At 38.1% G+C, this 23,834-nt stretch overlaps 3 protein-coding genes across 5 annotated transcripts; 1 reads left to right on the top strand and 2 right to left on the bottom strand.

Moving 5' to 3' along the window:
* The first annotated feature begins 176 nt into the window (after nt 1–176).
* rars2 (arginyl-tRNA synthetase 2, mitochondrial) lies at nt 177–11,727 on the top strand. Of its 2 annotated transcripts, none has more exons than XM_082506108.1 (20): nt 177–663; nt 786–859; nt 965–1,067; nt 1,574–1,657; nt 1,771–1,871; nt 2,451–2,506; nt 2,871–2,954; nt 3,067–3,143; nt 3,323–3,481; nt 3,611–3,717; nt 4,666–4,761; nt 4,946–5,006; nt 5,572–5,648; nt 6,163–6,287; nt 9,137–9,177; nt 9,734–9,843; nt 10,044–10,139; nt 10,223–10,297; nt 10,409–10,472; nt 11,466–11,727. In XM_082506108.1, the coding sequence occupies exons 1-20, from the start codon at nt 628–630 to the stop codon at nt 11,550–11,552; spliced, it is 1,713 nt and encodes a 570-aa protein (XP_082362234.1). In that variant the 5' UTR covers nt 177–627; the 3' UTR covers nt 11,553–11,727. The 2 variants fall into 2 exon arrangements, with proteins under 2 accessions (XP_082362234.1, XP_082362233.1); XM_082506107.1 differs by having other exon boundaries at nt 390–663; nt 9,137–9,204.
* On the bottom strand, nt 10,554–17,388 carry slc35a1 (solute carrier family 35 member A1). The gene is made up of 8 exons (XM_082506109.1): nt 17,202–17,388; nt 16,779–16,959; nt 14,457–14,616; nt 13,829–13,981; nt 13,606–13,672; nt 13,222–13,398; nt 13,002–13,136; nt 10,554–12,427 (listed from the first exon to the last, which is right to left on the bottom strand). Exons 1-8 carry the CDS (start codon nt 17,224–17,226, stop codon nt 12,294–12,296), a joined length of 1,032 nt encoding a protein of 343 aa, XP_082362235.1. The 5' UTR covers nt 17,227–17,388; the 3' UTR covers nt 10,554–12,293.
* Nucleotides 17,389–18,700: 1,312 nt separating this feature from the next.
* Nucleotides 18,701–22,107, bottom strand: LOC309689407 (protein yippee-like 5). Of its 2 annotated transcripts, XM_082505801.1 has the most exons (4): nt 21,921–22,107; nt 20,863–21,016; nt 20,566–20,634; nt 18,701–19,854 (listed from the first exon to the last, which is right to left on the bottom strand). In XM_082505801.1, the coding sequence occupies exons 2-4, from the start codon at nt 21,001–21,003 to the stop codon at nt 19,633–19,635; spliced, it is 432 nt and encodes a 143-aa protein (XP_082361927.1). In that variant the 5' UTR covers nt 21,004–21,016; nt 21,921–22,107; the 3' UTR covers nt 18,701–19,632. The 2 variants fall into 2 exon arrangements, with proteins under 2 accessions (XP_082361927.1, XP_082361928.1); XM_082505802.1 differs by lacking the exon at nt 20,566–20,634 and having other exon boundaries at nt 18,709–19,854; nt 21,921–22,106.
* Nucleotides 22,108–23,834: the final 1,727 nt, after the last annotated feature.

Below are 23,834 nucleotides of genomic sequence, written 5' to 3' on the forward strand. Positions count from 1 at the left end.
ATCCTTCCCTCAATCTTTTTAGTGAGGATTTATATTTTTTCGACTCGTTACTTATGGAAAAAAGGTTTTTCTAAGCTTTAAAGCTGCATTTAACGATATGAAACTGAAGTCACGTGAGTTCTCGAGCCAATTGGACCCTCTGTTACCAGGGAAAAACACTTGACTCAAGCTCCTCCATTCAACGGCTCTTGTTTTAGGACTTGCTCAAGTGCACAGATTTTATCCAGGGACTTGAACTTTTGTCTCTTGTAGTCAATAAAAAGCTACAATTAATAATAATAAAACTTTTTTTCCGCAGGAGCGTTGTTGGTCATTTTTAAATTCACCAGCTCCCTCGTTTTAAGATGGCTGGCGATGATAAAACTAACCGCAGTCATATTATTGTCCGCCCTTTCCTCTCCATGCCATAATATGACCGGGAGCAGCCTAGAACAAATTCGAACAAACCCTTTCTTTTATTTACGCTATTTTCTAAAGCGAAGCCTGTGATTGGCCGAGGAAATCGGAAGTAGTAACAGTAATACGGAAGTGCAGCAGCAATGTGTCAATGTGAAAGCACCCTGCAAGGGTTTTTTTTAATTTATGCATAAAGGTTAAGTTAAGGTTTTGTTCGTGTGTTTAGAAAACATGGCTTGCTTTTTCAGGAGAAAAATCGCGGAGAAGGTAATGCGGCTGGGAGTCTCAGATTTTCACAAACCTGTGTGCTAATGCTATCATGTTTTGACCCTGCAGGGCTGTGATTGAACACTTACAATGTTTATCTGGTGTTGTGTTTTAATGTCTAGCTGGGTAGAGCGCTGCAGCAGTCAGAGGATGTTTTCATTCCAGCTCTGACAGCAGTTCCAGTCCTGAAGAAACAGTTAAGTCTGTTTGTGTCGCTCACTGCTAACCTGTAGGATGCTATAAGTATGTTTTGTCCTCTCACCTGTTTGTCAGAGACTTTAAAAAAAGTTGTGATCCTCAGGCAGGGAGCCGATTTCAGGCTTTTAATTGGAACCCTGAGAGCCAGTGGGATTTTACCATCCAGTGGAGACATTCAGGTGCAGACAGAAAACTTGGCCACTCAGGTGAGATTAAACCACCCTTAGACAGTCACCATTCCTCTTCACGTGTAACTCCACCGCATGTATATATTTTTGGTGGAGGTCATGGTAATACCCGCGGCTTAAAGTGAGGCCCTTAAAGAAATTGTTTGCTCCAGACAAAGAAGTTAAAGAAGCAGACTGGTTTAACCTGAAGCCTAACCTGTAACATGAACTGTAAGACTGTGACAGGCTGAGCTGCCTGTAGCCGAAGCTCTCACTGCTTGCGATCTATTTCATTCCTCATTGTTCCAAACAGGCCAGTCTTTCAGCTTAATGTGCATCCAAGTTTATCAGTTCCTTTAAGCACCGTAACCATGTGTTTATGACAGTTGGACATTGCAAGACAGTCATATAATTGTATAATCTGTTCCTACAGATTATACAATTAATCTTCCTCAATTCAATGAGTTCTAGTTTGTGTTTGTCTCATATACATTAGATGAAGCTTTAATTTGTTTTTAGTAGGTAATTCACACTTTATCTTTCAGTTGAAGCAGGACAATGTGGTGGAACACATCTCAGCTGCACGTGGAATTATCAACTTTAAAGTTAATCGCAAGCTTCTTGCTCAGGTTTGAGTTTCCACTCACACAGTGACAGCTTAAGCAAACAAAACAAAATGAAACAAAAAAACTTCCACAGCTTCTGCTGTGATCACAGTCCCTCTCCACTTTATCTGTTCCAGAAATTGTTGGAGCCATTTGGAAATGGGGAGAATGATAAATTTGGGTTAAATAGTGAACTTTTCAATACTCTCACGACAGGAACGACGTTAGTGGAGTACAGGTAAGTTTGTTTTTCAGTTTTATTTATATGGCGATAAATTTAAATGCGGCCTCTTTGTTAAAACGGGGGAAGGATTCTGTATGTCTCCCCCTTATTTTAACGTACACACCCTGACTATGTAACTAGGTACGCCTGTTCAACTGCTCATTAGTGTAAACATCTAATCAGCCAATCACATTACAACAACTTTGTGTATTTAGCCATGTGAACATGGCTAAGGCAACCTATGGAAGTTCAACCTAAGTGTAAGAATGAGGCAGCATAATAACACAGCTTGTCACAAAGCTCAAATGATCTCAAACTGGTCTCTTGAACATGACAGTGAGTTCACTGAAATGCCCTCCACAGTCACTGAACTCAATCTAATAAAGCAGATTTGGGATGTGGTAGAACAACGTGGATGTGCAGCTGACAAATCTTTAACAACTCTGTCATGTCATTGCTTAAATATGGACCAAACTCCCTGAGGAATTGTATCCAGTGCCTTGTTCTTTGGAATAAGAAAAAGTGGCTAATGTAGCTATTGAGTGCATTCATTTCCACTTAACAGACAGAGTTGATATGTTGATATGCTTACAGCTCTCCAAACATTGCCAAAAAATTCCATGCTGGACACTTGCGGTCCACAATAATTGGTGAGTATAAACTAAACTGATAATAATAATAATAGTACAATTATTATTATTAACTGAAATGCATGTGAGCTACATATTAAATCGAGCCTTACCAATGAACTTATTACTGATTACAAAAATGTGCACAAAAGGGTTTAAAATGATTTTTATTTTGTCATCTTGAGCAACAAGTTTCGTTTTTTTTTTTAACCGTGAGTCCGCACAGTTTTACCTTTTAATTATCAGGAAATCTTCAAAATATTTATATTGTTAGCTTGAAGAAGAAAATTAAGACCCGATGTGTCATTACTAGATTTTCAAATTCTTAAATAGCAAATAGTTTTTCAGCAAGTGTAAAAAAAAAAAATATAAACTCTATCTTCAGGTAACTTCATTGCTAACCTTAAACAGTCACTTGGAAATGATGTCATTCGAATGAACTACCTTGGAGACTGGGGGATGCAGTTTGGTGAGTTGGTCAGAAAATTACTCTACAGTGAGGGATTATCTTTTGTTTGTTTGTTTGTTTGTTTGTTTGTTTATTAAAACGTCAAGGACAAGTAACCTGTCTTGGATTTCAGGTTTGCTGGGAGCTGGATTTGGGCAATTTGGAAGTCCGGAAAAATTAAAACAGAATCCCTTACAGCATTTGTTCGAAGTGAGTTTGGATGTTTGGAGAAAGACCCAATAGATGCTCTCTGACTCTCAAATTTATATTTAAGCACTGAATGAGCCTCAGTTGCATGTTTAGAAGATGTTGTTTTAGTGTTATATTCTAAATGCTGTTTAAAAAGGCATTTTTAAACAGCACCAGTGTTTGTTTTTTTTGCTTTTCAGGTTTATGTTCGAGTAAACAAAGAAGCAGAGAACAATGAGGATATGAAACAGGCTGCCAGAGACTTCTTTAGACAGCTGGAGCAGCACGAGAGCCATGTTGTCTCCTTATGGCAGCAGTTCAGAGACATCACAGTGAAGGAGTATCAGGACATTTATGAGGTTAGAAAGCTGCCAGGCAGCTTGGTAACAGCTTGAGTCTCTAAAGATAGAAACTTGAAATGAGAAATAAAAATGTTTAACAGTTGACTGCCATGGAGCACGACTGAGATTGATTTAAAATCTCTCCAGCGGTTGGGGGTCCACTTCGACGTTTACAGCGGGGAGTCCTTTCACCAGGATCAGGCCCAGGAGGTGGTGCAGCAGCTGCAGAGCCGGGGCCTGCTGAAGACATCTGAGTATGTGGCGACCTTCGATTGGTAACTGGTGTGTCTAACACCAAGTAAACATGTGCTAAGAGGCCACTGATTAGTCAGAGTTCAGCTTCCCTACAAACAGAATACAAATAGATTTTAACAGATGGGGAAGTTTATTTGCAAAAAGTGTGTCCATCTTTAAGCAAGGCTTTAAACTGCGAATAACATATATTTAATTGTGAAGGTGTCGTCGATCCCCGATGCATCAGTCATTCATTTTGGAGCCATTTGGAGATGTCACAGAACTTTTTATAGCTCTGTTTTTGATCTCGTTCAGCTCTACAGGGAAATATCTGGCTCTTTGGCTAATACATTCTCCTCTGTGCTCACCTGTGTCTGCCAGCTCTTTGGTGCTCAGCAGGTTGTGTCCTGTTGGTTTTTAGAGCTTTACTTTGAAAAACGAGAGCAACGGCTGAACCAAAACAGTTAAGCTGGAAGGCAGAGAGATTAAATTTGAAAGGAAATACAGATTCACATAGTTATCTACCAGTTTATTGCTACATGCCACCCCTTGTATAATGATATTGTTAAAATATTTACCTAAGCCCAGACTTCTCTCACCCCATACACCTTTTCCAGCTCTATCAGATAACCAAAACACTTCAACTAGCTCATTTTACTGTGCAGGAGCCAGTTGAAGTGTTTTTTTACAACACACTATGTTGACTTAAAAAAAAGATCAAAGGTCCAGTTTACCCTTTCCTGTACAGGATCACCCGCATCACAACCTAGAATCAGGCCCAGGGTACCGGCTCAAGGCAGAGGGTTTGGAAGCTACTTGGGTCTGCCCTCCCGTGAACTCACAGGAGGAGTGTAGGGATTCAGTGCTTAGTAGCTTAAAAATGAAATACAGTAAAATATGCATAGATTCAACAGCTGAGCCTGACCCTATGTCTTCTGGACATAATGATTTTTTTTTTCTGTTGACAGGAAGGGCACTGGTGTGGTGGATCTTTCCCCCAATAGAGACATGACCAACGTCTGCACAGTGCTCCGCAGCGATGGTACGACTCTCTACATCACCAGGTTAGTTAGCAAGAATTGCGATCGGTACAAAATGGTGAAAGCTTTTAGTCCTTGGGATTTAAGTTTATGTGAGCCCACTGAAATTGTTAGCTGCTTTACTCTGAAAAATCGAGTGCACCTGGTAAATGATGTCTCTCCCTCTGATTTGACGCCATAAGCACTTATTTTGTATTTTCTGTTTTAGAGATATCGCTGCAGCCATTAACCGAAAGGAAAAGTACAGTTTTGATGAGATGATTTATGTGGTAAGCACATCCAAGCTCTCTTTTTTTGCCTGCTGCTTTATGCCAATAACAGACGAGGAATAGATAGTAGAAATTGAATGACTTTAATAATCATGGAGCCCAGTTTATTTTCTGCATTATAATTTTTGTTTTTTGCCGTTCATTTTTTTGAGCTGAAAACGGAGCAGAAAAATAAACTACTTTCACAACTGGTCATTTAAGTAACTTATAGCCAAGCAATCTTTGTATAATTTGCTTTTTTAAAAAAGCAGAAGAAATGTATTGAGAAATACACCTGGACTTTCGTTTTAATGAAAAATAAATAAATAATAATTTTCTGGTAATTTTCTCAAAACAAGTAGTAAATAATCGAGAACAGCAACTGGCAGATTAACTGTTTATGGTTAGTCTGTATGATATTCATATTTTGTATTTAATTCAGTATTTAAACTGAAAAAAAAAGTCTTTATAAGACTTAATATGAAATATTGTATTAGAAACACTAGCAGGACTTTTCTATGGAAGCTTGGAGTTATCTCAAAATTGTAACTCAATAACTTGACATTTGAAATGTTTCTTTTTCTAGACAGATAAAAGTCAAGAGAATCACTTCTCCCAGTTATTCCAGATCTTGCTTGCGATGGGTCACTCTTGGGCAGATGGGTAATGTAGCATTACATAAATTCACACATAATGCACCGGTTTAATGAACACTAATTAATGTCAGCTCTCAATCGTATTTTTGCACATTATGTTTATGAAAGACTTGAAATTAAAGATGCATTTAAGGCTGGAATGACAGTAAACCTCGGCTCAGTAATTACAGGATTTCCACAGTCTCTCTTGTAATTCAATGAAGATAGATTCAGCATTACTTTACTCCTCCCACCCAAAACAGGCAGCTGTTGTAATTAGAAACAGAATGAAATTCTGCTGTCTCATGATGTCTGTGTGATGGTGCTGGCAACTTTGTGTTGGCCTTAATATTTAAGCCAACTTCAGGCTTCTATTCCACATTTCACTTAAATTTTCTGCCACTTGTAGTTATTGCTTTTTTTCTTTTAAAGTTACACTTAGAAAAAAATAATAGGATACATTTGTGAATGTACATGCATATCATGAGTTTATAAAGTGCTTAAAATGAGTGCTTCTAATAGTATTAAAAACATGATTTTAGGTGTCGGCACGTGTCCTTTGGTCTGGTGCAGGGCATGAAGACCAGGGCCGGTGAGGTGGTGTTTCTGGAGGACGTGCTGGACGAGGCTCGGGCCAGGATGCTCAACAACATGAGCCAATCAAACAGTAAGCCTGTCACACATTAGGCAGTTATATAACAGTAAAAGAGTAAATAAATACTTATGTGTCCTTTAAGTACTGTTATGTGCCTTTCTCCAAAAGTTGATTCTTTTCATCTGGGCAAAGTGTTTTCAGTGGGAGAAACGTTTCGTCACTCATTCAAGTGACTTCTTCAGTCTCAGCTGACTGCAGGTTTCCCCAGTCTTATAAACTTGGATGAGTGACGAAACGTTTCTCCCACTGAAAACGCTACGCCCAGATGAAAAGAATCAACTTTTGGAGATTTACTTACCTGGATGATTGAGAATGCATCAAGACGTTGTGTGCCTTTAAAAACAAAATCAGCACTTCAGTCCTCAATCGACTGGTGTGCAGGAGTTTTGCTTTTATCTGTAATTGTTGTCAATTGCATTTTGCAACAAGAAGATGGCGCTCTTCTCTAAAATGAGCTTGATTTACATTTTTATGTGATGAGCAGGGATGGGTATTGATAAGATTTTCACGATTCAGATTCCATTTTCGATTCTGTTTAACGATTCGATTCTTTATCGATTCTTTTTTTTTTTTTTTTTTAAAGGAGAACACAAAGGTCGAATAGCTTAGAACTTTGTTTTATATCTTCTCTTTGAACAAGATAGAAATTTAGGAGTAGCATGGCCTTACAAACCCAACAGTGAGATCTTAAGAGATCCTTAAGAGATCCACAGCCTATGGCTCTTCCATGGGGTGTCACAAGGTCCCCGGGGGAAAAAATTGTAAATGTAAAATAATAAAATAAATACTCTTCTGTAGCAATAACAAAGTATAACATAAATTATTCTGTAGCAATTACACAAGAATATCCAGTAATGTCCCTGCCGACAATTAAACACATTCACTCAAAATAGGGGCATCTGCTGTGGCAAATGGGTGCAAGCCTTTAACCACAAACTTAGTCCCTGCTCGGTGACATTCGTCTATCCTGGCCTGAAAGGAGACGCTACTGGTAGACTGCAGCGAGAACTGCCAGCATCTGAGCCAGACTCTGTCTCGCTCATCATGGTCACCTAAATGCACAGTAATGGCAGATTTTGTAATAAGGCAGATCGCGCTAACATAATATGCACTGTTAGTTGATTATTTACCTGCCGCATTAACGGGAGAGGACGTGCAAACTAGGGCTGCCACAAACGATTATTTTGATAGTCGACTAGTCACCGATTATTTTTGCGATTAGTCGACTAATCAGATCATCATCCATTGGACATACAGCGTACAGCTTATTGCACCAGCAGCATCTGGTCTTATATAACTATCATTAGCTTACAGCTTGAAGTGTTTGTGCTAACTAAAAATAAAGACAAGATGGTAGTTTATTAATTTTTAATGAAATTTGCAGATTGTTTCGGTGAAGTTTAATAAACTCCTTGCTTTCTAAAATATAACAGGACACCGGAGTATATTCTCCAGCGTCTCACACTTCTGATAATCAGCTGTCTGCTTGACAGTTTTAGCTGTGCAAAAACTATAACTTTAATCTCAGCCAAACCGATTTACTCAGGAACAAATAAAATACTAAAGAAAGCCAAACAATAACATTTTTAAGTTATCTAAGTGACTTATATATATGTTTAACCTGACTAGCGAAAGACGGCGGTGGGTTTGAAAACGATTTGCCGGGAGTCCGGTGTTCTCACGGCTCTAGTTAGCCTAGCCCCCGCCTAGCTAACGAGCTAGTGGGTAACAGACGTCTCCGAAAACGTCGGAGCGCTTTTGAAAATATGCGGTGTCCTGATAAACTGAGCAGATATTTGAGGTTTCCACAGCTACATTCTCGCCTGAAAATATGTTAAACGTTTATTTTGTGACCCAGAAAGAATAATAAGAGTAAAGTTAAAACTACTAGCTGCCGCCATTGTTGACAGCTGCGCTATGAATTCTGGGACACAGCTTCTTCTTCTTCGGGGTTTAACGGCAGCTGGCATCCTTGTACATGCAGTGCTGCCATCTTCTGTTTCAGTCCGTTATTACACTCTTAAATCCTACTACTCATTCCTGCGTCCTTTGTGATCTTACAAAGCTTCAAACGATGCGTCGACTATTAAATTAGTCGTCGACGATTTTAATAGTCGACATAATCGTGACTAGTCGACTAATCGTGGCAGCCCTAGTGCAAACGTTACCGCTGCTGCTGGGTTGAGATTCACGAGTCCGGAGCGGAATTAAAAACACGACATTGATTTAAGGTCATCGCGTGTTTTGTGAGCAAATGCTTTTGCATATTCGTAGTGTTTCCTCCCTTAAATGAAATATCTACTTAGTATTGCAAGTTGCCCTGTTGTCATCCGTTCTCGTAAAGTTATAAACAAATTTTTGAGCGTTTAAGCCGCTTACGCGCTGTCTCCCCTGCCAGGTAAATGACGCTACGCAACGTGGTGACGTCATTCGGGGCGACTGGAATCGATAAGGGAATCGTTTGCAAAAATGGCAAACAATGGCAAACAATAAAAAAGAAATTGAAACAGTGGGAACTGGTTCTCAACAAGAACCGGTTTTCGATACCCATCCCTAGTCTGAAATCTATCCTCCTGTAAGCAGCTAAGCACATTTTTCTCCCACAATGAACTACACATGCCAAAAAAGGGGTGGTCAGAGTTGATAAGAGCTGAAACTACTTGTAGATGGTTAAGGCCTTTAGAAAAATGCCTCCTTAAAAAAGTACAAAGACTGGTATGTATTGTGACATATTATTGAACTGAGACACATTCTTATCGTTGACTCAACACTTACTTATTCCATGATTACTGTGGGATTGGCACATGTCAGAACAAGGGCTGTTTTGTTGTGTCACTGACTAAATTTAAATCTTTCCACAGCAACAAAGGAATTGGAAAACCCAGAGGACACTGCAGAGAAAGTAGGAATCAGTGCCCTAATAATCCAGGTTTAGTATTTTTATTTAATAATACTGCTAGTATTCAGCAACCAGCAGCTTCATTCATTGATCTGTGTGTGTGATTAATGTTATGATTGGGAGTTTCAGGTCTTTAAGTCAGACCGATAATAACATATTGGCCATTAACTGATATTCTAAGTTTGCTAAATGTTCAAAATTAGTGGTCATAAAGATCTAAAAGAATAATGTAAATCACATATTTGTTAAATAATTAAGACTTTGTTTCAATAGTACAAAAGAAAATAAACAAGATTATTACACTGTCAAGTATAATATTCCACCACTGGCTGCTTCATTTCTCGGTCTTAGTGATGATGCGGTGACTCCTCCTTTCAGGAGTTTTAGCATTAAAGCAACATTTTTTTTTCTTAGTTTCTGGCCTTCATCGGGCCTATCACGAGCCAAAACCCATCAGTTAAGCAGTAAAGTCCTGTTGATGCATTACCTTTCTCACACCTTTCCTCCTCTCTGTGCACTTTGCAAGTAGGCGTTAACGTGCCTGAAAACTCTGTTTTAGGACTTCAAAGGCCCCCTGCAGTCAGACTATAAGTTTAACTGGGACCGGATGCTGCAGGCTCAGGGTGACACTGGTGTCTTCCTTCAGTACACACATGCTCGACTCTGCAGGTCTGAGATTTCTAGTATTGATACGTTTTCATTTTGGATCCTCTATCCATTAATCTATTCAGTCATTTATTTTGGAAATTGAGAAATAACAGAGAAACATTTGAAAGACTTAACACTTTAGATGCATGTCTGACATCCTTAATTCCAAAAGGTCAACAGGATATTTGTCATGTGATTCACATATAATCCTGTTATTACAGTTTAAAGCAGACAAACAAAGGTGTAGAGGCAGTTGCCTTCGACCCATCTCTTCTATCTGAGCAGACGTGTACTGCCATCCTACAGCACCTCCTTCGGCAAGCACTTTCTGAACATCTGTTCATTTGTCAATGTCAATATTTGTTCTACGTTTACAAAACTGTCCCTTCTTTATTTGCAGTTATGACGAGGTATTGTACCAGTCAGCTCAGGATCTGCAACCTAAGCACCTTGTCAACTTCTTGCTGAAGCTGTGGTAAGGGACAGGATGCCAGTCATGCTACTTGGCAAGCCCTTACAGTCATAAGTTAACATTAGTAGTAAATATGTACAGAGGTGTGTCCTTACTCTCTTTCGTGTCTTCCAGCCACCTGATTGCTTCAGCGCACAGAGAGCTGCCGGTAAAAGGAAGCCCTGAGGCTGTTGCACAGGTACAAAGAAAACAGAGTTAAGTAAACTTGTTTCTCCTCTTAAACCTGCCAAAAATACTACATTGAACAGCCACAATGGAGTTGATTTTTGTATAGCCTTTTAATGCATGGTTCTATAAGTTCTTATGCAACAACCTGTTCTTCTCACACATGAACATATTAAGAGAAACTGGCTGGGACATTGTCTGAAACTGCCAAATTAGCACAGTCACATGCACCACAAGCTTTGTACTGAGGAGGTGACAGGTTGAGGGGCATTTACTGTCTGATTTGACTGTTTTGGAAATTTTTCAAGATTTTAAAAGGTCTAGAAAATTAATTATAGCTACATTCTGGCAAGAATACCCAAGAGATTTATACCAAGAAAATTACATGAAAATGAATAACAGAAGTGCTTATTAGTGGGGTTCAAAGATGAAATTTTGACAAAGTTAAAGATGCCTTACCCCTCACGGGACTCTTCTTTGACTAATCAAACATTGTGTTTGCTTGTAGAAAACATTGGTCAGCCAATAGAATTTCTGTTTAATAGTAGGAGCACTGCTTACAGATATCAGCATAATGAAAACATAGATGGTCTATACTAATATCAGTGGTAGATACTTAGGTTTGTCAGTGCAATTGTAAGCCTGACAAATGTTAAAGTGTAAAAAGCTACCTTATTATCAAGGGATCAACACAGTAGCTTCACATATTTTGGCTTTTTTTTTTTTTTTTTTTTTTTTTTTTAAATACCCTTCCTGATGTCTTCTCTCTAGAGTCCAACTCATTCACATATTTGACTGATAACCAAATGATCCCCATCTTTTGGTAGCCGGTCAAATATGTGAATCACTACATGAGTCTTTAAAATATGCTATACTGATCTCTTTGTTTCCCTGCGAGAACTGATTGTATTTGCAGTCACTGTTACATCTGTCACTACATATGTAAGGGCATTGCTAACAACAGTTTTGCAACCTGAAAACTGCTTCATTCTCCTCATATCCACAGGCAAGGTTACGACTGTTCAGCGGAGCATGCTCAGTCCTGGCCAACGGGATGAGAATCCTGGGCATCACACCAGTAAACAAAATGTAAAAACCACATCGGTGTGTGTCAGTGTTCTTTTCAGTGCTGCAACTATTGTTGATTTGTATTCTAAAAACAGAGCCTTATATTGTCAAAATAAAATTATGCTAGTCTGTAGGATTGGGTCTAGTCTGTATTCAGAAAAACACTTCTCTGCTAATAAAAACTGTACAATTACCTTCAATACGAGACAACACTGAAGTGATTAAAACAAACAAAAAAAAAATATTAGAAAACAAGATGGGGGAGGTGGATTATGCATGCAGTCTGTGATTTGGGCACATTCAGAGTAAGGACTAAGTGATTTGGAGTTAAGTCACTCGTATTGCACAGTTTAAAGACCAATTATTAACACTGGATTATTAAATAAAATAAAGACAATATAGTACTCCCAATTTAAAAAAAAAAAAAAACACACAGGGAGCATAATAGTAAACCCCTTATGCTACTTATTGTGGCTGAAGATTGGATTCCAATTCCAAGAATTCACCGGTTAGGGTATAGATTCGCGAGCTTACTGGTAGCTAGCTATAAGCAGTTTCCAAAAAAAAAACTACAAAAAACCCAAACTCCCCCACCCCCTTTTTATAAAAACAAAAAACCCACTAAGATTCTTCAAAGTATTCAGAGACTCAGTTCACGGTTCCATCTGATGATGTCGACACAAAGCAGATCCAACTCTAACCTCAAATGAGGAAAGGCTTCCTTCATCCTGGTCCAGCATAGAAATGTCTGATGTCAGTCAGCACCTCACACAGAAATTAGTTTCTGTTTGTCTTCTAAATTTGTATCCTTCCAGGTTAATCTGGATGTGTCTTGCTTTGGAAGTCCATACAGGTATATGGAAATGCAGACAAAGAATGCTCCAGAGGCAAACGTCATAGCTGCACAGGAGGGTAAAAAAGCAAAATGACATTTCCATTATTAAAAAAAAATAAAAAAGGAAGATTAATGGTTTTAATGAAAGCCGGTGTATACCAAATCATTTCATATAAAAACATAGTCAAACCTTCTGTTAGTTTCAAAATGGAAAGAAAACATGCAGGGAGGCTGAAAGGTAGCACTGACTGTTGCCAATATTTTTAATTATGTGAATCTAAGCTGCTGTGCACAGTGTTTTAAGCTGTTAATGTCAATAATAGAGTATAATTGAGGCTTTAAGCTACTTTTCAAAACTTTTCTAGAAAGTTACAGGAGACTGTGGGATCTGCAAAGTGTTACTGGATGTTTTACACAGATAAAAGAGGGACGAAGCAACACGATTTTGACCATTAGTAAAAATTTGTGTTTATATATTTAATATCTGATTCCAAGAGTGATCTACTCTATATTTGACCCACTACTTTATCAAGTACTAGAGAGGTTTACAGTTCAAATAAAAGAACAAAAATCATTAACCACAATATACTCTTACTTAATGAATTGGCTGGATTCAAACTGTGGTTATGAGAAACTTACTTATTTGTAGTCCAAACAAGATTACAGATGCCACCATTGAGAGGACAATTGCAGCTGCAGCAGAAAAGCCTTTCATGATGTTATCAGTGTACTTCACTACCACTGATGTGTACAGGCCACCTACACTGGCCAAGACTGAAAGCACAAGCAGAGCAGAGTCAGACAAAAGGTACAAGGAAAGTAAAAGAAAGGTACTTCTTCCTCAAGATGTCATACTTACATACTACAAAGAACACCCAAGGTGTGTAACCAAAGAAGAATCCTTTCTCCATGACCCTCTCTCCATCAGTCATGTAAACACCGATCAAGGTGATCACTATGCCGGACAGGTACATCTGAATGTTTCTCACCCACAGGGATGTCTCTGAGCTCTTCAACACTTTCTCAAAGTACACACCTTAAAGTAAATACCAGACTGTCAGATTCAAAGGTTCAAAGTACAGCAGCAGTAAAAGTAAAATCCATCTACTTTAGAGAAAATATCATCAGGCATGTGTGCAGATCGTGGGTTTTGTTGGCGATTTCTTAGTTGCCAAACGTATTTCTGGATTTTACTTGACAGTTAAGCCAATACTGAAAGTCAAATCATCAGCACTGGTCTTACCTGCAAAACCAGAGCAAAGGACAGCAACTGCAATGGCAATGAACCCAATAACAGGATTCTGTTCAATCTGTGAAAAAAGGATCAATGATGAACTACAGAACAGATGATACAGCTTGTAAATTAAAGAGATTTTTAAAATGAATGTTAATTTACTGCTAGTGGTATCACAGGAAATTAAGAGTGGTTTACTGAGTAACCAGGATAGTGTAACATGCCGCCCCACCTGAACTTTAGTGGCCTCCGCAGGTTTCCACTGAACCAGTGTAACGCCTCCACAGAGCATAAAGACGGAAAACCATTGCAGCCGGTTGAGAGAGCGGTTCAGCATGAGCACTGTACACAAGGCTGTGCACGGGATCTTCAGCTGATAGGTGACCTAAAAAGGATTTTGAACTAAATATTATAACTTCACACATAGATGTAGAATTTGTTTCCCTAAATATGTTGTACACTATTAGCATTTCAGCCTGAAAAGCAAAAGCCAAAGTGATCTTAAATTCACTGCCTACAAATCTCTCTCAAAAATGTGTCAAAAATGCAATTTACTGAACGCTTTCTGAGGTATAAACTGCACATAAACTGAGCTTCATTTTGCCACAAATACTTGTGCAACAAACCCTTTGACTATAAGGGGAAAGTCCCACTTGACATAAGGAGGATATCAAACTTCTTGGATCCAAAATATACCAAGTACTTAAAAAATATAAAACAAAAAGGAAACTTTATCAAGCAGTTATCTATAGAATTTAGTTGCTACTGATATAATTAAATGCGTGTAACAAGACCTGTGTAAATGATGACGTGGACTGTCTCCACAAGAGCCACACGTCAAACCCAGATTCACATAATACCTGATAAACTGCTACATCCAGATTACTCAGGGCGATGAAAGCCATATTATTCTGAACTGCATACACCACCGAAGGCACGCTGAGTTTTAGCAGTTCTTTAGGGCTGCAGAAGATGTGTTCCTGTAAGGTGGCTTTTAGTTTGATGAGACTTGCCGTTTCCCTGGGAGAGGAAAAGTGAAAAACAACAGATGAATGGACGAAGAAGAAATTTTTGGTAAATGATCAAACCATTGTTATTTGTATGTTCTGCATGACATGATATGTTTGTTTTATCTGAGGGGTTTATTCATGAAACAAGATTAACAAGTCTCTTAGTATGTGGTGAAGGTGTGTCTCCATTTGTGTGGCTACAATGGCACGACAACCTATGACAAAGACAATCTGCAGTTAGGTTCAGACTGGAAATGGCACATATTTTCTTTTCAGAATCACCTCCAATTACTCTTTGGAATTTCTCTTGAAGAAATCCAGTTTATACGTAATAAGTTACTGAGGTGCATTTTATTGGCACTGACAAACGAAAGCACGCAACAGGAATTTATACACAGTCATGTGTTACAGTGCTGGAATTGCAGCTTATAGAAGACGGATCAGTTTATTTGTAGTGCAAATTACTTGCACTCTCATTTGGACAAAACGAATATAATTTCCATATTTTTTTTATAGCCTTATTAAAAATAAATCTCAATATTGTGTTTCTCTGACAAATTCTGACTGACATTGATCTATTTTGTGTGGAAAAAGTTAGGTATAGAAAAAGAAAATGAAGCAAAGACCATTAATAACCACTCTGCTTCTCTTTGACTGGTTTTGTTGAGCCAAAGAAAGTCTGGATATGCTGAACCTGAGCTCTGTAAATAAAGTTACAGATTGAACTACAATGTGTCTAAAGATGTTTTTCTATTATTAAAGTCTTCTTTGCTGTCTCTTTACAACTTGTCACTTGTGAGAAATTTCTGCTCTTCTTTTTCTTGGCAGCCTTTAGTTTATTATTTGGCATCAATCTGACAAAATGAATATGAAATGACAAAATGAAATGGAAAATTATAAAGGCAAAATACTGGGCTTAAATGAGCTGAAAAGGTACAAGTTTAAAGGAAATGTTATACACCAAACTATAAATCGATTTACTCGGAAAATGAGTGGCAAAGAAGATTATCTTTAGGTAAAAGCACATACATATTCTTAATGAAGCTAAGCATCATCTATTATATCTTCTAGACAAAATCTATTGGCTTATTTATCAAATGAAATTTCAATCTAGGCAACCTTAATTTATTAATATAAAGATTTATAGAGAAACATTTTTATGTACACACACACACACACACACACACACACACACACACACACACACGCTGATTACTTTATTAGGTAATTAAACTGCTTGGCAACAAGTGCATTTGGAAAACACAACTAAGCCAATCTACTCAACTTTAAACTGAGGAATGAGGAATGGTGATTTACTTGACTCTCAACATGGCATGGCGGTTGGTGCCAGACGGGCTAGTCTGAGTATTTCAGAAACTGTTCATCTGAAGGGATTTCCATGCACAATTATCTCTTGTATTTACAGAGAATACCTCAAAAAAGAAAAAAATCAACGAAAATGCCTTGTTTGAAGTCACATGTCAGAGAAAAATGGCCAGACTACCTCAAGCTTACAGGAAAGAGACATTAACTTAAATACCTATTCATTAGAGCCAAAGTTTGGAAAAGGTGTCTCTGAACACACAAGATTTTGAACCTCGAAGCGCGCGCGCACACACACACAAGGAAAAATGTTTCCTGTTATGAATCTGAGATAGCCAGAATTTGGCATAAACAACATGAAAGCCTGGATATATCCTGCTTAGACTGAGGATATTGGACCCCTTAGCATCAGCACAGCCTATCTGAACGTTATTGCCAACCGTGCCCACTACGTTATGACCACACTGAACACATCTTCTGAAAGTTGCTTCCAACAGCATGTCATAAAGCTCAAATCGTCTCAAACGGAATTCTTGAGCATGACAATGAACTCACTGCAATTAAATGACTTCCACAGTCACCGGCTTTCAATCCAATAGAGCAACTTTGAAATGTGATGTGCAGCCGAAAAATCTGCAGCAACTGCGTGATCCTATCATGTCAACACGGACTAAAATGTCCGAGGTATGTTTCCAGTAACTTGTTGAATCAATGCCGTGAAGAATAAAGATGGTTCTGAAGGGAAAGCGGAGTCCAAACCCGCATTGGCCAGTCATGTGGGTTTCTTAATCCCATACCTTACATTCTGTGGTCACTAAGGAAATAGCGGGTAGCGCCTCAAACACTTACTTTGTGAGCATCCCCAAGCTCAGCACTAACTTAATGACCTCGGCGATGCACACTGCAGTTGTGGAGAAATACAGCTCCTCTGTTGAAATGGTCCTGGTGTACCGCAGTGCCACTGTGTAGGTCGCTGCCACCAGTGTCATCACCGTGAGACAGTACACTTTGAAGATCACGCTCACATTTTCTGAGGAGAGAAAGGGGAGAAAATATTAGCTACCGCTCGTGGCACAAAATGGTATAAAGCTACATTAGCGACCGCTTTAATAATTACTTTAAGAGCAGAAACGACGCGGTTATGACAGTTTATCTGTAAACTGTTCGGTTTTGCATTTTAATGTTTTGCTACCTAATGTTTTTGTCGCTCTAACGGGGTCTTACAGCTAACATTAACCAGTTGTGCTAGCTTGTGTTAACAAGTAAACTCACCGTTGGCCATAGTTGCTTCGTTCATCTACCGTCCGAGTGAATGGAGAAGTAATAATGCCGTTTATGTTACATGTCATCCAAACAACGCGTATTGCAAGCATGCAGTCAGTAGGGGAATGCCTCTCGCAGCACGTGAAACCCGTTTTCTATCTTATTCCCAGCTCCTGTGTGTCGTCATTCGTTCCGTATTACCCAGAATGCAGCGTAAATCGAGTTTACAAATGGTGCGTTTGTTTTCTACACATTGACGTCAAACTGTTAAACACAAACCATAACAATATTGCTCAATAGAATAAAGGCAATTGCGCAATAAGGTAAAAATGATTGAAACAAATGAGTATTATTAAAAAGAACATAAATAAATAAATAAATAAATAAAAGAGCATCACGTGACCCCCCTTATTGAGCAAGCGTTATTTTTCTTTTGCTTTTTTCTAAGTTTTTCTAAGCTTCGGGATTAGTTCTCTAGACTTCCTGAGGTACATTAAACGCTCTTCCTTGCCCTTTGTTCTTTATTCTGTAAAGATCCCCTAGCAGTGCCTAAAGATACAGTTTAAAAAATATTTATTTCCTGTTATGTGTAGACGTAACACTGGTTCATCTACTTGAATAGATTAGTGTTACAAACTTTGGAAAGCCTTTCAGAAAGCCTGGAGAACTATTGCTCAAGAGCACTTTAAAAATTATAAGACACATTGTGTTTCTTTGAAGCAAAATATTGGCGGTATAGTGAAACATATTTTGCTTTTTTGAAACATAATATTAAGAAATGAAGGGTAACTCGACACTTCCTGTAGGTTCCTAGTAGTTAGCTGTGGTATAGTGAGAATAGTATGTAGGATTTTACTTTGGTGCCTTGAGTTTTCCATTACGACTGATATGCAACCAAACAGGTATGTCTATATAAAGTTCAATATGTTACCTTATTTGAGCTATGAGACCAGTTTAGACTGCTTTCAAACCTAGAAATTTGAACAGTCTAATGCAATATTTACAACAGTTTGTCCAGTTTATATTAAACGATGTGTCTCCTTTGATTTAGTCGATGTCAAAACTGAGCTGATAGTCTACAAAGCAAAAAATAATCTAGGATTTTTCTGTTTTATAAATGCGGTGGCATAGGGGTTAACAGGTAACCAGTTTAGGAAAATATACTTTGGTCATGACAGTAAATATACTTCATTTTACTGTGTGGCAGATATAAATATACAATATCATTAACATCTGCCAAATAAGAATTTATAATGCACATCATTAAATTTGAGGAGGAGTCATTTCAAGTAAGTATGCATAATTGTTTCCCCCTTTTTTTTCAGATTGATTTCACTTATATCAGGTTAGCTTGTCTACGTTGACTTATGAGAAAGTATTCAGTCACAAAGCATACCGAGAACTGCTTTCACTGGCCAAAATTGTAATAAACACAAGGTCTAAGCCACTGGTAATGACAATATTTAATGATAAAATGATTGTTTAAAAAGGCAAATAAACTCAGCACATTAAAAAAAGAAGAGAAAACTAACCAGATTGTGATTATTTGGGCATATTATGTAAATCTAGATATGCACACACAATAAAAAAGAGAATTAAATAACTGCATATTTGAAATCATTTATTGTTTTGCAAATAAACATATCACAAGTCTGAAATACTGAAACAAAAACATGCTTTGTTAAATAAAGGAAAATAAACTGGATAGATTAGTAGTGATGTAGTGAAATATTGGCATTTCTAACTCTGTAGAACATGTCAAATCAACTTTACTGAATTTAGGTTTATTTATATTTATAGAGTCAAATAAGAGGTATGGAAAGGTAAAGACCCCACAATATTGTTTTTGTCATTTAATAGATAAAATAAACTAAGTGACAGGCTTAAATTGCTAACCTGTCTGAATGAAAATAACCTGAATTATAACATTTTATATCAACTAATAACTCTTTTAAAGGTAATTCTCTAGCACAGCTGAGCCCATAGGGCAAAGCATCACATTGAACACTTTGTAGAAAATGATTCTTTTGCAGTATAATGTTTAACAACTCACTCTTAAAGCAAATTAGACCCATTGACAGCCTCAGCTTTCAAGATTCACCGCATTATCTTTACACAGAAATCTGAGCCTCCTGTAAGGCTGCAGGAGCCACGTCTCTTCGTCTGACAGCAGCCACCATCAGCTACACCTGCTCATCACATATTGGACATGAAGATGATTTTTAAATGGGAAGAAAAGCAACTTTATTTGCCCTTTGAGGAATAATCCCCATCAGAATTGAAAAATATCTAACACCTTGTTGTCAGTTGTTCCCACAAACACCCAGCCTGTGATATTTTGGTGTAGCTGTAGGGAGAAATGGAACACCATCAATGCAAGTCCATGTTCTGCTGCTGCTGGAGGGAAAGCTTTGGTATCCACAGATGAATATAAATGAACTCAGGAATTGTCGGTCGGGACGTGCTCGAAGCCTTCGCTCTCCCTCACCAGCGCCCTCTCCAGGATGACGCGGCCCTCCTTGTAGCGCTGGCTCTCCTCTGTGGCGAATTCGTACATCCAACCGAGTTTGCTGTTGCAGTTCTTGCAGCTGACATCACGCACCATGTGCCTCCCCGTCAGCATGACTCTGTCCTGCACCTCGCTGTGCTGCAGATTCACAACCTGGAGAACACCAACCACACGTCACTGTACCGCATAATTGCTTTTCAAAAGTGATCAATACTGAGATCATAATTATTCAACATGATTTATTCCAGGTAACTGGTTTCAGTAAATTAGAAAATATTAAAGTAGTGAAATTGGACTTTTATAGTAAAGCAAATATGAAAGAAAGGGATGAGCTGAAAGACAAAGTGAGAAAATTGTTAAAAAACAAGACAGTGATAATTTTATCTTGATTATAGTGTTTTGTTTGGAAGCCAGAATTGTAACAAACTACAGCTTGAATAATTGCACCAACTTTAAATCTCAAAGATAATCAACAAAGATTGATCCAATAACAACAATTTTGGTTTGAAACTGTTATATGTATTTTGGGTTTTACCTTCATGCAAAACATTTCTGAAAGAAAAGTTTTTTTCACTCAAGCATAAAATATGTTTGTTTTTTTTGTTAATGGAAATAACATAAAAATGCCATCTGTTATGTAATGTACCACAGACTCTGTGCCTTAGCTAATCACAAACCAATTGTGCCTGCTTACATAGAGCTTTTCTACCCTAACACAGGACTCAAAGCACATTTTACTACAAGCCACATTCACCCATTCATATACAATTTCATACAGTGCTTTGTTCTAACTGTAACAAACACAACCAGTCCAATGCATGAATCAGCAGCAATTAGGGCAGGATAACATGCAGACTGGACGACCTGGGTTTGAACCTTCTGGCCGGTGGATGACCATCTACCTCCTGAGTCACAGCCACCCTCATTTAGGGGCTTAAGGAATCCAAAAAGAAGGAAACAAATATGGTGACTTTAAAGTTTCCTAATTTCAGTTAACCGCTATGTACTTTGACAGACTTTAACTCTTCTAATACTTCTTAATATGAAAGTAATTATTTACATAGCTGCATTAAATATACTAAACAATCACTCTATTGTTTAAGTTAAAGTATTTTAACTAAATAACATCAATGTTGTCCATCACATGAGAAACTGATGTACCTTGTTGAAGAGGAAAGCCCGGCCAGTGGCTCCGGTGAAGCGGGTGGAGATGAGCTCAGCTCGGTTGGTCAGGATGGTGTCACAGTTGGCACAAGAGAAGAGGCGAGTCCCACCGATGTGGTCCAAGAAGATACGCCCCATTTTGAAGCTTGGCCTTCATAGTGAAGAAAACAGCCCTGTTGGAGTATGCCTCTCACATCTTTCTTTAGATTGCTCTCACACATACAGTGGGTTTTAAAGTGATGAACAGTGTGAGACTCTTTGATTTTCTTTTCAAGTTTCATGTGCAAGAAACTGACAAAAAAAGCCATGTGTCAAATTGGCCACAAATAACAGAAAATATTTTACTGTCTGAATGAACACTGTCCTTTCAAATAAAAAAATAATTGAAATACTAACATCACAAAGAGATAAATCAGAGGGGTTTAAATATAAAAAGAAATCTTTATGTGCAAGAAAACTTCCTCTTTGTTGGAGTTGCCAGATACATTTCAATTTGGTACTTTTATACATTAACAGCTGAGTCATTCCATCTGAAATCACAGTGGGCCTTTTGCTCACCCACCTCAGATTTATCGAAAAATGTCACACTCCAATGACTTGTGTATTGGTAGAAAAGGGAACTCAAACAGCTTGTTTTTATTTGAGGGGGGGGGGGGGGGGGGGGGTATCCAGACAGAGTAATCAAAAAACAAATATTCACCACTTACTTTTAAAATAAATAAATAAATATGATTTTGTACCGTACTTGTTGTAAAATAAACAGTGGGGTTTCTGTTTTTAAAGGGACCCCTTAAAGGCATCATCAGGCCGAGAGCTTCGCCAATAACAAGGTTAGGAACATATACAAACTACGTTTCAACATCGACATCGTAAATTATAAAAAAGGATAGTTTTTATAATAAACAAAAGATTCAGCTGAAGCGGACTTATGCCAAAAACCTTCTCGGAAAACTATATGATGCCAAATGTAATGCCAAAGTCACCCAAACAATAGCTAAATAAGGATAACCTCAATAGGCCAAAGAAAACCGTTACGTGTGCTCCAAATTTCTCACCTCGTTGCGTTAGCTGAAGAAAACTCAAAAAACTACGGACGTTTCCCTTGTTTTTAGTCGCCGGGTCGTCTTTATATTGGAGTATTTTCACGTTTCCTCTATTGTTATTGCCGTCAAACTCAGCACAGAGGGCAGCGTTTGATGCGATTTCTGTTTTTTTTACCCAAGCTGCCAAGAATGATATGACAGCTTCCGTTCAGGGGCTTAAAAATAAATCCGAATCGAAACTTTATTTTTTTAATACTGAAACATTTGTGTAAATAATATTTAATTATAAATGTTAGTGCCCTGAAAAACATCTTAATTGGAACAGTAGTCATAAACCTACTTTCTTTCAGCATCTTCTTAAAATAAAGGCTTTTATTTTGAAGTTTCGTTCTCTCCAACGTTTTCCATACTATTTAGTAGCTTGACGCAGCTCCTACCTTTGACCACTAGGGAGCAACACGTCATACCAAAATAGAAACCCTTTATCAGACCCACATGACTGGATGTTGTGGTATATTTCGTTCCTGCCAATTGAAGCATAAATCCACCAGTTCATTGCTAGATAGATTACCTTCTTTGATTTTTTTTTTTTTGATACATGAAGTACAACTACCCTTAAACTGTACAGAAAGTGTCCTTTGTAGTAAATTTCTCCTTTGTTAAATGTACTTTTCATATGTTTTCTTCATTTTAAAGTAAAGGTAAATATGTCAACGAAGGTTGAATCGCGTGCTTGTGAGCAAAAACTGCAGACCGGTTTATTTTTAGTGAAATTTTCCATTGTGCTAATCTTGCAGTAAACAGTCGGTTTACCTTACAACCAAGATTAACCAATGGGATTTACCCAGGAATGTGTCCATTCAAAATAGAACCACAGCATACTTGCACCACCTGCACCAGCTTTCATTCTGTAGCCTCATTCTCCTTCCATGGCACTTTATATCTCTTCGTCAGACTTTCGTCAGCCCCCTAAAACCCATTTCCTATGTTATAGTGAGTCAAGCCAGTTTTCCAGAATAACACGTGTAGCTCTTTAATCTCTGAGAGGACTCGTTGCATCTGCTGTCACGTTAGACTAATGTGCTCTGAACAGCCAGAAAAACAATCAGGAACATTGGACTGATTGTCAATCATTCCACTTAGTGTCATATGTGAAGGCAGTCATTTCTCCATGCATTGTCTTTTTTCCTTGTTATCTATTTTTGCCACTCTCTTGTTTTGCCACTAATCAGGGATTTGAGGGGTTTTATTGTGACTTTTATGAAAACTATTCCAATACTTCCCCGTATTCATGGGTTTTTCAGTAGATTTACTACTTTAGTGCAATCTGCCAGTTTACTTTTCTCATTTCAGTGCCTGATACAAAGGCTCCGAAACTTTGTGCATTACTTCTGAAGTTGCTTCTTTTCTCCGACAAGTCCATGGTGGAGAGTCCCAGTATTTAAGCCCTATCTGGGACTGTCCACCAATTGCTCTTAGAACTGAAGAAGCTTTTTGGGTGAGAGGGGAAACATCTTCAAGGAAACTTAAAGAAGTCCAGATGCTTTTCTTTCCAAGCTCCTCAGACTACGATGACCTGGATGACTGAGAACCTTCACAGACATATTCTCTGACCTCTCCTTTCTGCCACTCTGCCATAGGTGCAACACATAGAGATAGGCAACCATTCACACTCACACCTACAGCCAACAAATTCATTAGTTAACCTAACAAGCATGTCTTTGGAAGCCACACAGGTATACTCCACACAGAAAAGCAAATTCAAACCCATTACTTTCTTACTTTCTTTGAGCTTATCAGTGTCATTATATCATCATATATCATATATCATCTTCAAGCTGTGTCCTTTGAACAAATAGGATAGTCCCTTCCCTGCATGAGGATTTATGACAGCTATAATTAACTGACTAAGTATAACTGATAATA

Source organism: Aulonocara stuartgranti, assembly GCF_965226115.1.
Source record: "Aulonocara stuartgranti genome assembly, chromosome: 15".
In the NCBI taxonomy this organism is placed as follows: Eukaryota; Metazoa; Chordata; class Actinopteri; order Cichliformes; family Cichlidae; genus Aulonocara; species Aulonocara stuartgranti.

What these genes read in the sequence shown, in the direction of transcription:
- rars2 (XM_082506107.1), top strand. Translation starts at nt 628, where the DNA reads ATGGCTTGCTTTTTCAGGAGAAAAATCGCGGAGAAG. An exon ending in CTTGCGGTCCACAATAATTG is followed by an intron (nt 2,507 to 2,870) that starts GTGAGTATAAAC and finishes CTCTATCTTCAG; the next exon opens with GTAACTTCATTGCTAACCTT. An exon ending in ATCCTACAGCACCTCCTTCG is followed by an intron (nt 10,140 to 10,222) that starts GCAAGCACTTTC and finishes CTTTATTTGCAG; the next exon opens with TTATGACGAGGTATTGTACC.
- slc35a1 (XM_082506109.1), bottom strand. Translation starts at nt 17,226, where the DNA reads ATGAACGAAGCAACTATGGCCAACG. An exon ending in TGGATGTAGCAGTTTATCAG is followed by an intron (nt 13,982 to 14,456) that starts GTATTATGTGAA and finishes AATCCTTTTTAG; the next exon opens with GTCACCTATCAGCTGAAGAT. An exon ending in CGGAGGCCACTAAAGTTCAG is followed by an intron (nt 13,673 to 13,828) that starts GTGGGGCGGCAT and finishes CTTTTTTCACAG; the next exon opens with ATTGAACAGAATCCTGTTAT.
- LOC309689407 (XM_082505801.1), bottom strand. Translation starts at nt 21,003, where the DNA reads ATGGGGCGTATCTTCTTGGACCACATCGGTGGGACTCGCCTCTTCTCT. An exon ending in GGGCTTTCCTCTTCAACAAG is followed by an intron (nt 20,635 to 20,862) that starts GTACATCAGTTT and finishes GGATTCCTTAAG; the next exon opens with CCCCTAAATGAGGGTGGCTG. An exon ending in GCCAGAAGGTTCAAACCCAG is followed by an intron (nt 19,855 to 20,565) that starts GTCGTCCAGTCT and finishes GGTGTTCTCCAG; the next exon opens with GTTGTGAATCTGCAGCACAG.